Here is a 17,262-nt window from a genome sequence, read left to right as displayed (position 1 = left end):
GTAACTAGTGGTTATACTAATTTGTTATAACTTGTATAGTTTTATTTGTAATTTGAAATTCAAATCAATAAAAAATTACTTTTTAGTGGCGCATTGGAAATTTGTGATAATTTGATCTAGTTCCATAAAGCAGATAACACACTAGGCGATTCGAACGCGCGTTTCGAACGTCGCGATTTTAAGACGCGAACGCGCGTTCCTTACACATTAGAAGCGTGTCGACGCGTTCGTCAGCGTTTTAAAATCGCGCTGCGCTTTCACACTGGATGATTTGTGACCGTTTTTCAAAAATTAAAAGCGTGCCAAATGTTATTTGAACCATTCAATTACTTTTACTTAATTGTAGGCTAGGTTAGTACTGTTGTTACCGTTCACCGTGTATGACTGCAGTTAATTTCGTATTTAACTTTTCGTTGAATTTTTTTTAATATGGAAGTGTTAGACGATATAGAAGCTGCATGCGTTATGTTTGCATTATATGAGGAACATGAAAGTAAAAAACAGAAATCAAATAAAATTAAAAGACGACATTGGGTCCATCCACTTAATCTGAAAAGACCAGAAAATGGCCAGTTTCAGGTTACATTTATGACTCTGCGTAGCTATCCAGAAGAGTTCATGAAGTATTATCGTATGTCGATAACCTCGTTTGATGAGTTGGTAAGTATAAATAAATCATTATTAAGTAAAAGCAAAAATAAAATTTTTTTTTAAAATTAATTTAATGTTTTATGATATTATGTTACAAATACTCATTATTAACATTACTTACCACTTTTGAATACCTTGTGTTTCGTCTATATATAATAGGCGATAATAATAATAGTATAATATTTGTTCAAAATGTATACAGTATCTATACTAAAGTATGATATTAAATGTGATATATGATGTACATTGTACAGTGTTTACTAAAAACTAAACATTCCTTAGTTAATTGTATATTTACATTTAAGAGGACGCCACACAGATATTGGTTGTCCCCGTCATACAAATGCGTAACATATAGTAAAATGACGGAGACAACAAATATCTGTGTAGCGTCCTCAACAAAATATAATAATAATTAAATTGTTATTTAAGATATCTCTGGTAGGACCGAAACTGTCAAAACAGCATACTGGTTTGCGTGTGCCAATATCACCGGAAGAGCGATTGACCGTGACACTGAGGTACATAATTTTTAAATAAATATTAAGAATGTAGATATTAGTATTTTTTAATTTATTAAATTATGTCTTAAATAGGTACTAGGTACAGGAACACTTTATTTTTAATAATTATGGTAATAGTTTTGTTTTTGAGCAGAATGAATTTCAGTAGGGGGTGACTGTGGAAAATAGTTTGATTCATCATTAACATTTTGTGGAGAATTAATAGTAGAGTTGTTTATCATAGTTGTGGGCACATTTTGGGAAGCATATTGTTGAGGAGTAACATTAAAATGTGGCATGTATGATAGTGGTGTTTGATGGGAAATGTATGAAGATACACTTTGAGGATTATGATTTGTGGTGTAATGATGCTGAGGGAGGAATGGGGAGTAAGGTTGATAATTTGGTGTATTATTAGGATAAGTAGGGGTTACAGAACAGTTTTTTACTCGTTGTATGGCATTTAGAAATTCAACATATAGCCGAGTTTTTTGGTCTTCGTCCAACGATTTAATTTGAGGTAGTAATGACATCAAAAAAGATTTTTCCGGATCTTCTGGTACTTTTTGGCGGTTTTCTAAAATTTTTAATAAAGAGGATCCAAAATTTGATGTCGCAGTCTTCTTTGGATTTTTTTTAATTTTTTAATTTGGCTGTTTTGGCTCCTCTGCATCGGAGTCGTCCATGATCTCTTCTGCAGTAATATTTTTCCCAACAACTAAATCCATATCTTCAGTCTCCCCACCTTCACCCACAGATACCTCGTCATCGCTTGACTGTACATTACTTTCAGTCCTATACAAATATAATTTTATATAATTCATAATTTAGTTAATTGTATTGTGTTTAATACTAATATATATAAATATACAGTGCTATAATTTTTAAACGTCACCTTCATGGTGATTTAAATATAAAAGAAAAACTCAAAAATATTTCTTTTAATATTAAAAAAAATAAACGTTATATTAAAATTCTGATACTTGTATTGACTTAAGCACATAAAACCACACATTTAGACGTAAATTAAATTTCAAAAATTAAATGTTTAGGTTGGTAAATCGTTGTGTGAAACAAGAAAATTTTACACGTATAAGATAGGCAATTAGAATGAAATGTGCCCAATGACGCCTCGCGCCCTTGTATCTTGATTCAATTACTCATAGTCATAACTTATTATCAATTATCATAAAAAAACCATAAATTTAATTTTAATATCTTGTTAAATAAAAAATTATTCTTTGGGTCAAAAAGCTTAAAATTTAATATAAGACTATTAAGACTCTTAATTTATTGTTACAACAGTAGCTGAAAAATATTAAAAATACATACGCACAATTTTTTTTAAAAAGCAATTATTAGATGTTGTTGCTGCTTGCCCAGATTTGGTGATGCATTTACGACGGTAACTATCCCTCAAAGATTTCCATTTCTTGTGTAATTCTGCTACTATAAAAATAATAAATAACAATTGAACAATAAAATTATATATTTATGTAATCATTTTTTTACATAGATTTGAAATAATTTAATATATACAAATTTATATTTATTTATATCTAACCTATAGCTACTATAATAAAAGTATGCAAATGTAATTATACTCGTAGTAAATAATTATTATAATTATATCATTATACATGAAACAGGTGACGGATGATAAGAAATACTAAAAATGTTTGATAAGTGTAGAGCATAAGAATCAAACATCTTCATAACAATATAATAATTAACTGTACTACTGTTAGTTAAAATATACTTTTAAAGCAATGTGTATTTTATTATTCAGGTATTTGGCAACTGGAATTAATTTTTCTGCTCTCCATTTTGATTTCCTAATGGGCGTTTCCACCATTGGAAAAATTGTACGTGAGACATGTGAATTATTGTGGACAATTCTCCAGCCTAAAGAAATGATAGTGCCAACAATGCAAGATTGGTTAGACATAGCAGAGGGGTTTTATAGTCAAACTCAATTTCCAAACTGTGTGGGGGCCGTAGACGGGAAACACATTCGAATAGAATGCCCCCCTAAAAGTGGTACTTTATATTACAACTATAAGAATTTCTTCTCCATAATACTCATGGCAATCTGTGATGCAAACTATTGCTTCACGATTATAGATGTGGGGTCATATGGCAAGGAGAGTGATTGCAACATTTTTAAGAAATCATCTTTTGGAAAAAAAGCATGGCTAACACTATTTTAACAAAATATCTGATCAATACAATAAAATATTTTATTAATAAGATAAATTAAAAATTGATTTAAACTGAGGTGGGATTTATCAAATATAGTTTTAATATTATACAAATATTTTTGTATAAATTGCCATACAGCACATGATTCAATTGGGTACTCTAAATTAAATAAATGTAATATGTATAATCTTAAAACACACATCTATAGCTCTTATGCCCGGTTGCACAAACGACCAATAACTAGCTATCGGACCAATAACTGGATTATCGAATCGATAACAATTTGACAGGTTGCACAAAGGATCAATAAGTTTTATCAATCCAATAAATATTGTGTTATCGGTTCGATAAGTTGTAGACCCGAATTCGGCTCGATAAATATTCAAAAGAGTTCTATAACTTTATTGATCTGATAATATCGAATTATTTTGTGATAAGGTAAATTATTATTTATCATTTAATCAAATATTTTTGATACCAGTTCAACTTAATTTTAAAGTATAAAACAGATAACAATTAACACTGATAACATTAAAAATATATGATGGAATGATAATTTTTTGTAACTATGGTATCTAAACTATGGTTAGAGCACTAACCATCAAAATGTTAAAGAATTTTCTGTGCAACAGTCCAACACTTTAAGGAACCAATAAAGTTATTTATCCGACTGTTTATTGAACCGTTATCACAGTTTATTGAACTGTTTTTATTGATCGTTTGTGCAACCGGGCATTAGTATGCACTTAGTGAACACTTTACATTTAATTGTACCAAAATATACAATTATCTCTTTTGGTTGAAGTGGAGCATAGGCGTGCGCACGGGTGCAGCAGAAGGTTCATATGCTGCATCTGCCACATTTTTTGGGCCGATTGATTAGTGTACCGGCCCGGTCGGGGCAATTCATTATTTAATTATTTAATATAAATTATAATAATTAATAAGTAAATAAAATTGATGTGAACCATAAATAATATAATTATTTTATATTATAACTAATTAAGTCTGATAGTAATTGTAACTTGGTGTTTTCAAAAGTAGTGTGAACAAATGTTTTCTTAAATTTTGTATGTGAACATTTGTTAATTGTTAAAAAAAAAATGATATTATTATAACCACTTAGGTAACAATAACACTGACTGTGTATAATATGATCAATAATTATAATTTTGACTATTCAACATTTATTTGGCCGATTGTTAAAAAATGGGCTGCTTAATTTTATATGCTGCAGATTTAAGTATAGATACACATATACTATAAGTGTATTTATGTCTGTATATTTTATTTCATAATAAGTTAATTCAGAATTAGTGTCAATTTATTGTTGCTTTGAAACAATTAAAGCATATTTTTTTCTACCAATTTGATTAGTTGAATCAAAGCATACATATTTTTCATACGTTTTAGACGAATTACTGGTGATAAATTATTCATACCTCGAAATTTTTGATTTAATTTTTAGTATATTTATGAATAAAAATTTAAAAATGTATATCTATGCTTTTTAAGAAGTCGATTTTCAATCTTCAATTTTAAAGGACTTTAAAGTTAAGAAATTACTTTTGAAAATCCCATGAAATACTTGCATTATATTTGTTATATTTCAGGCACATCTGATTTTAAATAATAAAAGCGATTCCAAAAGAGAATAATCTAGATCAGTGATCAAACTGTGCACTCCGCGGAGCCCTAAGCCCCAAGGGCTCCACGAACAAAAAAGTTTAAAAGCTGCTGGTCCATAAAATATTCTATAAAAAGCATATATTATTAAATACAACAAATTTTTCGAAATTAAAACTAAACTTCAGGAAGTATGTTTAAAATTTACTTTTAGTAGTTTTTATAGAAAACACACATTGATGTTCATGTACTACTCACACACACACATAGCCCAAATGTATATGTCATACATATTGCCTAAGTATCACTCCTTATAAAGTTGTTACATAATAGTTCCCTCTTATCACATTTTATCATTATTAAGGGGGTCGCAGCAGACGAATTTTTCAAGCGTTTTAGACCAATAAGCGGTAGTAAATTACACATACTTTGGAATGTCCGATTTTAATTTTTTATACATGTATGAACTCTTTGACAAAATATCTAGGTTATTTAGGAAGTCGATTTTCAATTTTCAATTTTAAAAGACCTTAAAATAACGATTTTTTTTTCAAAAATTCCGTGAAATAATTACGTTACATTTGTATTTATTTTTGGCACATCTAATTTTAAATCGAAAAAGTGATTCCTAAAGAGCATAGTCTAGAAGTTTATAAATTCAACCATTTTTTCAAAATTACAATCGGCCTTCAGGAAGTATGTTTAATTTACTACCGCTTTTAGTAGTTTTTATAGCATTGCAAACATGAATATTATATTTCACTTTTCGTAAAGTATTGACATGTTCCTGCGCGTGCGAGAGTTTATTTCTGCGGCTGCTCGCGGCTGCCGACCGGCCGTCATAGATTCTCGGAAGTCGGAAACAATTAGCCGATAAAGATTATTGGATAGGTATAGAACATTACTAATGGGCGACAATAATAATTATATTTTTCCAAATTTAATACAACCCACATATATTTAAATTTCAAGGAAATACAAAGTATAATAACACTACCTATGATTTAAGAATCACTTGATTCCAACACAGCACGCCGATCAGTAAGGTTGTCTGTAAGTTTTGTGTTCTTTTTAATTTTTATTTTTACAAAATGGGTAAAGATTGGCGTTATGGGAGAAAAGCTAGACGTAAGTTAAGTGCACCTAAAATAAAAAAACATCGATTGCAAAATTTACAGAATAAAAAAAGTGATATACATAATAACTGCAGTGATCAGGTAATTATAAAATATAAAATTTAGAATAATATTCTAAAAATTGAAGATTATTCAGACTGTATTCTTATATTTTATTTGCAACAGGAAAATACACATTTACCAGAATCTGAAAATGTTTTGACAGATAACAATATAGAACTTACTACTGGGACTCGGTAAGTAAAACATTTATTATGGATATTATTCATTGTAAAATGACAGACGACCGTTGTAGAACATAGGTAGTAGTTATATATACTAATATTCTATATACCTATATTATTTTTATCGACGATTATAATAACAGACAAAAAAGATGTAACTTATAAAATATTTAATTTTTTGTTCGTAATTTATTATATTTGAGTCTGCTATGGCACATGTTTTGTATCACTTGCGTCCAGGCACGTATACAAAAAAAAATCTGGTGCGGGGTGGTTCATAGTAGTTTTCCGGGAGGGGGGGGGGGGTCATAGTCTTTATATATGAATAAATTAAACAATTATAAATGTAGGAGGGGTCGAACCCCCAAAACTGCAAACCCCCCGTTTATACAAGCCTGCTTGTCAGTCTAAAGCAGTACTTCTGTTATGAGGGGATGTGGGGAATAGAGTAACCTCTACTTTTATGAAACTATTTGAGCTTACCCCTTTTCATTTTACCTTAATCAATATATATTTAAATCTTCAAGTAGTATGCGCTATTTTTTTTACACTTTCTCACCTACTTACTAATTTATATCTAAACTAGCCATGATGATATGTTTGTCCTTAGTTTGCATTAATTTATCAAGTGATTAATATTATTTATCACAAATTATAAAATAATGTATAATTATTAATATTAAAATACTTTAAGTCAAAGTACTTGAAAATGTAATACAAGGTTCCACAAAAGTGAGTCTTATAGAAAATTAAGAATTTAGAAAATACGCAAAATTTTTTTTATAAGGGTTTGAAATATTTCCGAAATTTGTCAAAATTGTCAAAACATTACCAATTTTTTGTAGTTAAAAATCTTATATTTAAACTATAATTTTAAATCATAGCATTTTAAAAAATGCCTAAAATATTTTTTATTTAATAGTAAAAGGTAGAATTAGGCTATTAGTCATATATTATATAAAAAGCTACAATAAATAAATAAAGATAAGTATAGAATAACATTATATTATTCGAATTTCAGCCAATTATTTCCAATTACTGCAAAAGACACATATTACTTATTTTGATACAAAAAATATTAAAGGTTATGAAATAGCAGGTTTAGATTTAATTTTTTTTGATTTTTTATTTGTGCATAGGAATAATACTATCGATTTAAACGCTGCAGAATCTTCATACAATAATAACTTCACATTTCAAACAAAATCGTTTTTTGCTTCTACTCCGGTGAATAGAATGTTAACTGAATAGTTGAGCAGGAAAATAATAGTTCCGAAATAAATAGCTCATTTGATAGTTGTAACTATGAATAATTTTGAATATCAACATTTTGAATATTATAAGTGAATAACTTTTTTTCTTGATATTTTATTTTCATGGTATTTTCTGATATTCCGTTAAGTATCAAAACTAAGCCAGCATTTATTTATAATTTTTTTTTTGGAGTCGTATACACAGAGTGTATGGCTAAGAAAAACCCATCAGTAGACAATAGTAGTAGTATTATACATTTATATCTTTTTATACCTTTTTATACCTTTTTATTATACGTGACAGAATTCGTATGCAGTGGATTATAGAACCGAAATATATCGGTCTTCCACGTAAACAATACGTCTGGCCGAAATTTATCCGTAGACAGACCAGAATAATAAACAACATAATTCCAAATTGCCATGAATTACAAAATACAAGTGAATGGCACCTTTTATAGGTTTTCTACTTTTTCTCGTTTGTATACATTTAGGTAACGGCATGACGTCCATTTCCGTTTCAGTATTTTATAATAGACTGTACCTACTGCCTGTACCGATGCATGCCGATACGATAAGACACTGCGCACTATTTTTTCGTGTCTTTATTATATTGTATATCAATGTACTATAATCCCAAACGACCCGAATTCACCCCCCGCTGATTAAAACCAAATAATGAAATATAACAAAATAATTCGTTTTGACCTTTCACTTAACAAAACATCTCAAACGTCTATACATATGTCTTAGGTGTGTATAATTTATTGTGATGGGCATTTATATTGTATCGGTGGAAAAAATATTTTTGTAGGATCTGTTTGAATCCCTGAGGTATATACATTTTAGAATATATATATATATATATATATATATATTGTGTATAATAACATGCTCTATACATGTGTCACACAATGGACAAAAGTTAGTATTCTGCACGGATGCACACAAACACCTTAAGAATACACTTTTATAATATTAAATAAAATACAACATTTTATATACCTATCTACTTAAGAACTGTATTTGCGCATGACAACTTTTCTCCCTCAGTATTTATGGTAGCATTATCAGAATTCCACAACACATAGGTAAAAGCTTTATATGTTAGTTTGTTGATGGCACAAGCCAATAATTTTTAATAATTAAAATATGAAAAAATAAAAAATAAATGTATTTTCTAAAGCTGATAACTTTAGTTATATTCATATTATCAAAAATATAACAACGCTATGACAGATACATAGTTGTTATCTATTATTAGGTATCTACAGTTTTACGGTTGTAAGACGAAGACAGCGCATATGCTGGTGTGTCGTCTTTTTAATATAAATGTAATATTATATGTAACATTACCCACATTAATTGTATTCCACTAGCTAACAAGTGTCTAGTGAGTATAATTAATATAATATTTTAATAAGTAAATCTTTAACCAAATGATTATGCTGCGTTTTTATTGCAACCCAAATAAAAAGGAATAAAAAGGTATAATACTTATGAGGGCGAATGTAAGTTCTTAAATGAGACCTAACAGGTAAAATGAGACATATGTAATTTCCAACACTATATAACAAATAGGTACGTATGTAAGTTCCCATACTGCGTATATTATTTTTATAATTATAATATATTAATATATTATATTATAAAATATTATACATAATTTATAAGTTATCAATCTAATATCAGACATCGGTTATAATTTATCATACGATATCGGCATACATTTTAATATAGGTAATAATAATATAATCTATAATTATAAGTTTTCAATGTTAAAGTTATCTTGTCAGCCTTATCGATAATCTATATTCATAGATTTTATACTTTTATAATTTTATAGGCACCATTATGTATAGCGATTGAAACAAATGTGATTATATCATTTCATCACTTACCCCACATTATTACCTATATTTTTCTAAATATAATTTTAATATCATCAATTTGATGACTTATTATAGTTATAATATTATAAAACTGAAATATATATTTTTTTTCTTACTATTAAAATTTATGAAAGTAAAATATATAACAAAACTTATAATACTATATACAAAATATAGAATATTTTTTTTAGATAGGTATGTACTTGTTTTCCACTGTGTTAGAACTTACATATGTAACTTTTTTACCGCGTAGGAACTAACACACGTACCTTTTTTTCATGTAGGAATTTACAATTCCCCACTTATGAGGTCCTAGGGTTTTATTCAGCACGTCCGAATTGTATCCCTACCAATCATCTGGTGGTTACAAACTTATAATTATACTATACAATGAAACCCTAATTTAAATAACTATTCAAATGTGCAACAACTCAATTAAATAAAGACAATTTTTAAAACAGGTATAGTGACAGATTTTCAATCTAAACAAATTAGCAGATTCCAATTCATTAAACAGTTCTCGTTTACATTTGTATGTAGGTATGCTTTAATATTTTAATTTAATTATGATAGTAACTAATTAATAAATCACAATAATTGCAACTGACAGTTTATACACAAATATGAATACAATTCTTGTTGATGGTAATCATATTGTTAAAGATAATTCTTTTTTAAATCACAACCATGGGCCTGACCCATGCCGATTGTTGGTAAAGAAAAACATAAAATATATTGTTTCAAAAGCTCTGTCTTCGAGAGATAAACCTTCGCAAATAATACAGGAAGCAACGAGTCGCATCCCCGTCAATTCTCGGCCATACAATGCCATCAGTTGAAGCAACGCGAAAAATTATTTCACGGTGTAGAAAACATCAGAAACCACCAGAACCAACAAGTCTTTCACAAATAGACATTCCTCTTAACTTATGTAAGTCTTTTAATGGTCAAACATTTTTACTAAAAGAAAGTACTATTGAGAGTCACAAAATATATATTTTTTCTACTAAAGATGAAATATCAAAACTTGTCAATGCCAATTATTGGGTTATGGATGGTACATTTAAAACTGTGCCAAGTATATTTTTACAAATGTACACTATACATGCACCTGTTGGTGGAAATAATTCTAGAATTTTGCCATTAGTATATGTTTTAATGACCAGTAAACAACAATGTTGTTACGAACGTTTATTCGAAGACCTAATATCAATTTGTGATGATTTCGGTTTCGATGTTTCACCAAAATGTATTATAACAGATTTCGAAAAAGCTGCAATTAATGCTGCATTTAAAGTATTTCCAGAATGCCAACAAAAAGGGTGTTTTTTTCATTTAGGCCAAAATATTTGGCGAAAAATCCAGTCTAGTGGATTGGCTACTAAATATGGAGAAAATGAAGAATTTAGTTTACAACTTCGATGTATGTGGTCACTTGCATTTTTACACCCATCAGATATACCTAATGCTTTTGATCAATTGAAAGATTCATTACCCTATGACATTCAAAATTACTTTGAAGAAAATTACGTGCATGGAAAAGTACGAAGGAAATTTAGAAATGGAATAGTATCTCGATATGAGCCATTGTTTCCACCATCATTTTGGTCAATACATTTCAATCATGAAAACAATATTCCAAGGACACAAAACAAAGTCGAAGCATGGCACAAAAGATGGAAAGTATTAGTAGGAGCTGATCACGTTGGGGTGTATCGTATAATTGAGGAAATGAGAAAAGAGCAACAACACGTTGTGGGTAAGATAAGTTCACGAATAAAAATATTCTACTAATATTACAATAAAATATAATTTATTTATACATACATTTTGATTCCAGGGCAAATTCAAATTATTTTATCCGGACAAGCAAGGCCAAAACAAAGTTCAAAGTACGTAAAACGTCAAAACCAAATTCAAACTATTCTAAATGATAAAGAAAACAGAACAACCCTCGAGACAATAAGAGGTATTGCATACAATTTGCACTATTAATTTTTATTTATTAACATTTAACTATATAACATAATTATCAATTATAATTTATTAGTATTTTTTATGTATAAATATCAAATTTTTTAATTTTTAAAATATATTAGGAATATACAATGTACTCAATAATAATTTATTAGTATTTTTTATTTTTATGTATAAATATCAAATTTTTTAATTTTTAAAACATATTAGGAATATAAAATGTACTTATAATTATTAACAATACACTAAATTTTATTTTTAAGAATAAGTATCACCTATATATATATATATCTGTGTGTGTGCATAATTTACCTATCTCAACATAAAATTACTTAATCGGCCATTTAATATGTCGGCCTATAAATTTGTCGGCCATTTAGTATGTCGGCCTATTGCGTGTCAGCCAAATGTCTGTCGACCAAATGTCTGTCGGCCGATTGTACCACACCCATAATAATTATGAGGGCGAATGTAAATTCTTAAATGAGATTTAACAGTTAAAAAAGAGACTTATGTAATTTCCAACACTATATATCAAATAGGTACGTATGTAAGTTCCCATACTGCGTATATTATTTTTATAATTATAATATATTAATATATTATATTATAAAATATTATACATAATTTATAAGTTATCAATCTAATATCAGACATCGGTTATAATTTATCATACGATATCGGCATACATTTTAATATAGGTAATAATAATATAATCTATAATTATAAGTTTTCAATGTAAAAGTTATCTTGTCAGCTTTATCGATAATCTATATTCATAGATTTTATACTTTTATAATTTTATAGGCACCATTATGTATAGCGATTGAAACAAATGTGATTATATCATTTCATCACTTACCCCACATTATTACCTATATTTTTCTAAATATAATTTTAATATCATCAATTTGATGACTTATTATAGTTATAATATTATAAAACTGAAATATATATTTTTTTTCTTACTATTAAAATTTATGAAAGTAAAATATATAATAAAACTTATAATACTATATACAAAATATAGAATATTTTTTTTAGATAGGTATGTACTTGTTTTCCACTGTGTTAGAACTTACATATGTAACTTTTTTACCGCGTAGGAACTAACACACGTACCTTTTTTTCATGTAGGAACTTACAATTCCCCACTTATGAGGTCCTAGGGTTTTATTCAGCACGTCCGAATTGTATCCCAACCAATCATCTGGTGGTTACAAACTTATAATTATACTATACAATGAAACCCTAATTTAAATAACTATTCAAATGTGCAACAACTCAATTAAATAAAGACAATTTTTAAAACAGGTATAGTGACAGATTTTCAATCTAAACAAATTAGCAGATTCCAATTCATTAAACAGTTCTCGTTTACATTTGTATGTAGGTATGCTTTAATATTTTAATTTAATTATGATAGTAACTAATTAATAAATCACAATAATTGCAACTGACAGTTTATACACAAATATGAAGTAGGCGGTACCTACACGAAAAAAAAATCGAAATGCAATTAGTGGCAGTCGATCAGAATTTGTCTGAAGCCAAATATTTTAATTATATAAACTAAATACTTATTGTTCGCCAAATGAATTTAAAGAATTTTTCTTAAAGAAAAATATTTTTTTAATGGCACTTTAATTGGAAATAATTTCTATGATAATTGATAATAGGTACCTAATTACTATGTTACATATATATATAAATCATTAACTATCTTGGTTTTCACTCATGTCTTATGAGTTATGACTAATGATGAGTCATGAAATACGTGCCTACGCCCTTTTTATAGAATAGAATTTATTAATTGTGTATAATGTTTGAACTTCGGGCGACCAATACCTATTATAGAATAACCAATATTTACGAATAAACATAATATGATACATCAAATTTGTTAATCAAACGATTTAGTAAATACATTTTGTATTTGTAAACCCAATGTTTAGAATGTGGGATTGAGCATTAATGATGGATAGATTAAACAATAGGTACAATAGGTACCCATCGTGATTTGAGCTCTCATGTGAATATTTAAACATGATTTTATATTATATTGTATATGACGTGTATTTATTGCCATCATTGCACACATGTAGAATGATTATTCCGTTTATTTGGATGATCGATGTCTTATTAAATATATCGAAATACTCAATTAACTCGCATGGACTAATAAGTTGACAGATAAAAAACAAATGTTTATTCAAAGTTTAAACATATAAACATGTGGTATGTTTATGATTTAATTACCGTTTCAAAGTACACATTTTTATGTTATTATTATTTATTGGTACCGTTACGATAAAAAAAAAAATAGTTGTATTTGTTTTTTCGTTGAACCATTTTCGTTTGTCCATTTTTTTAAATAATTTCTTACCGTTTTATATTGTTTTTAAGTATTAATAAGTGCATTTAAATATACAAAATATGCATACAATATGTATAATAATACTATAATTCTGTAGAAACCGCATATTAGAAACAATCGGTTATTTGACACATTTCACCTTGGTCCCAAAGTGGTTTCTGCTGTATAATAATATAAATGTTATTAAATAACAATATTTAGAATAGTATAATAATGTGCTTAAGCTATTATGTATTTTCTCATCTTAGTTTTTTTTTTTTAAATATGTTTTTGATACATAAACACGGACATTATTTAAGGGTGATTGGGAATGCTATACCCCCTAAGCCCCCCTATTAGCACCTATGATTATAAAATACAATCATAGTCATTCGCAAGGGGGATACGCCCCTTCTGCAGCTATTGGCTAGGTCTTTAATAAATGCATAGATATCTGATATCTTTACTGTACCTACTAGATTATTTTTATATTTACATATTTAATTAAATAAATAGGTTCTTTATAAAATTTACAATCTAATATTTAATCACTATTTGATGATATAGTTTCACGAATTTGTGTCATCTACCGATTTATATTAGAAAAATTATTAAAATAGAAACAAACGGAATGAAATCAAAATTATAGTATTTTTAAAAATTTAAAGAAAGAAGTAGAATTTGTACTAAATTTGTACTTACAACCTATACCACATATAAAGTGTCTTGTTATTCGAGTATCGGGCAAATATAATATCAGTCCCGTATTTATAATATTATGTACTTTTGATACATTGTTTTTTATGCCTCAGTGGAATGGGGCAATCGAGTGTACCTACTTATTGGCTAATACTAATAATTTTAAACTTTAAGTCATCTGATACTCATCCTGTTGATTTTTAAATTTCATTAATATTGTTTTTACTCAGTTCTCAATATTTTTATTGAATTCATTAATTAACATAGGTGCCTAAGCTGATTGCCCATAAAAAAATATAATTGCGATTAGATTGTTATTACTGTAAATTCCTACTAAATTGATTATGCTATATTTTTCTTCTATGTGTTTTACTGCTATTTTTTTACTTTAATTATATCATCCGTACTGACTAACCTACAATACCTATAATATCACATGTTTGTCGTATACGTATATGGTGTATCATATAAAGTATACAATATACATTGTGAAACAGAAAGATATACCTAACCGAATGTCATATCTTTTATATGTTTTTATATGTTTCATGTTATATATTTCTGTTTCACCCTGTATATAAAGACATTTATATACTGTGGTCATTGGTGTCACTGTAATCCGTATAGGAACCCTGATATGCACGCCTAAAGGTTAGGTTACCGTGGCCACACACTGCTGCAGCAGGCAGAAGAATTCTTTTGTATTAGCGGTGTCGCCTCTGTGGCGGTAAAATTGTGTCCGACTTCCTTTTACCCTAATCTATACGACTATGTGTGTGGGTAGGTACGTTAAGCAACAATACATTTACTTTGACATAGGTAAAATGTATTGTTGAATATTTATATTTGTTATATTTATATGTTACCATCTGGCTGGCACCGCAAATTTCACGATTGCAATGCGAATATGTATGTATGTGACCTATGTATTGTACGCTTAGAGGCAATTAATAGTAGTACACATTTTTTAGTTTTTATTTTTCAAAACTCTATGGAAGTGTTTAAGATCCTAACTAATAAAATAAATAGGTACATTAAAAGCTTAAAAATATTACCATGTATTGTCAAAAATGTATACTAAATTATGATAAATATGCTTAAATCTAACATTTTTAACATATTTCTTCAATAGAATTATCTTAATTCTAATAGTTACATTAGACTAAAAAAAAAAAAAAACATATGTAAAACAATTATAAATCATAAATGTATCACATACAAAGCATAATATAATTAACTGTAAAGAAATTAATAATTGTCATTAGTAAAATCATGCGAATAAAACATTTTATATAATATATTTTTTAGGAAAAGAATAGCAGGTTCTTTTGGGTTTTGTATTGACTACAAATGTATTAATGATTAAATTAACGTTAATCGAAAAACATTTGTTTTTTGTAATGGGCACATAGTGTTTAATAAAAATTATTTTACAATATGAATTCTCTCAAGTGGTTTTTAATAATTAAACATTTTCAACTAATATTGTAATTTTATAAATATTAAAAATTATTAATTATACCATACACATTATGTATACATTTTTAAATGTAAAAGAACGTGAACTATGTATAATTACTAACTACTGGCTAAAAAATATATAAATATAACGTCGGAGTTAAAAAATATTTATCCCCCAAGAAAGTTATCTAACTCTACTAATAACATTAAACCTATTTAAAATTTTTTATAAAACTGAATCTTTTGATTTTAATTTAAAAATTAGAAAATACGATCGGGAAAACCTGAAGTTGACGCACCGTCGTTGATACCTCCTGTCTGTTTGACAATTGGCCGATTATTGTTAGCACGTTGAGATGTGTACTCAAAATTAGATGTTTGAATTCTGGACATGACATTTGTTAATTTATCTGGCATGGGATCTGTCCAAAGAAAATCATGGTCTAAAGCTAAGTTGGCAGTACATCTCTTTTCCGGGTCTAAAAAAAGTAATTGTTCAAGGAGGTTGCATCCTTGAGGGTTAGAAATACGACGCATAAGACGATTCCACATCTGTAAATAAACGTTAAGTGGTCTAAGTCTAAGAAACAAAGTTTAAATGATTTAAAATATTTACTATTCCCGGTTGAGGATTTTCTGGTAGTACTATATTTCTATACAAATCGTACTTCACAACACTTGGCCAAACTTCTGGCGTGATTTTATATCTTACCGTTTTATATTGTTTTTAAGTATTAATAAGTGCATTTAAATATACAAAATATGCATACAATATGTATAATAATACTATAATTCTGTAGAAACCGCATATTAGAAACAATCGGTTATTTGACACATTTCACCTTGGTCCCAAAGTGGTTTCTGCTGTATAATAATATAAATGTTATTAAATTACAATATTTAGAATAGTATAATAATGTGCTTAAGCTATTATGTATTTTCTCATCTTAGTTTTTTTTTTTTAAATATGTTTTTGATACATAAACACGGACATTATTTAAGGGTGATTGGGAATGCTATACCCCCTAAGCCCCCCTATTAGCACCTATGATTATAAAATACAATCATAGTCATTCGCAAGGGGGATACGCCCCTTCTGCAGCTATTGGCTAGGTCTTTAATAAATGCATAGATATCTGATATCTTTACTGTACCTACTAGATTATTTTTATATTTACATATTTAATTAAATAAATAGGTTCTTTATAAAATTTACAATCTAATATTTAATCACTATTTGATGATATAGTTTCACGAATTTGTGTCATCTACCGATTTATAT

The 17,262-nt window shown here is 27.9% G+C and overlaps 2 protein-coding genes and 1 pseudogene across 2 annotated transcripts; 2 read left to right on the top strand and 1 right to left on the bottom strand.

Annotated features, from left to right (window-relative positions):
• Positions 1-429: 429 nt before the first annotated feature.
• LOC149061061 (uncharacterized) lies at positions 430-1,191 on the top strand. The gene is made up of 2 exons (XM_089230821.1): positions 430-660; positions 1,084-1,191. The coding sequence occupies exons 1-2, from the start codon at positions 430-432 to the stop codon at positions 1,189-1,191; spliced, it is 339 nt and encodes a 112-aa protein (XP_089086947.1).
• Positions 1,192-1,273: 82 nt separating this feature from the next.
• On the bottom strand, positions 1,274-2,864 carry LOC149061060 (uncharacterized; annotated as a pseudogene).
• A 128-nt stretch (positions 2,865-2,992) lies between these two features.
• Positions 2,993-3,364, top strand: LOC149061059 (uncharacterized). Its single transcript, XM_089230820.1, has one exon. The coding sequence runs from the start codon at positions 2,993-2,995 to the stop codon at positions 3,362-3,364; it is 372 nt and encodes a 123-aa protein (XP_089086946.1).
• Positions 3,365-17,262: the final 13,898 nt, after the last annotated feature.

The sequence above is a fragment of the Diuraphis noxia genome, unplaced genomic scaffold (assembly GCF_037042655.1).
Source record: "Diuraphis noxia isolate RWA-SAM2 unplaced genomic scaffold, SU_Dnox_SAM2 contig0001, whole genome shotgun sequence".
In the NCBI taxonomy this organism is placed as follows: Eukaryota; Metazoa; Arthropoda; class Insecta; order Hemiptera; family Aphididae; genus Diuraphis; species Diuraphis noxia.
This window is presented reverse-complemented; position numbering and strand designations above follow the sequence as displayed.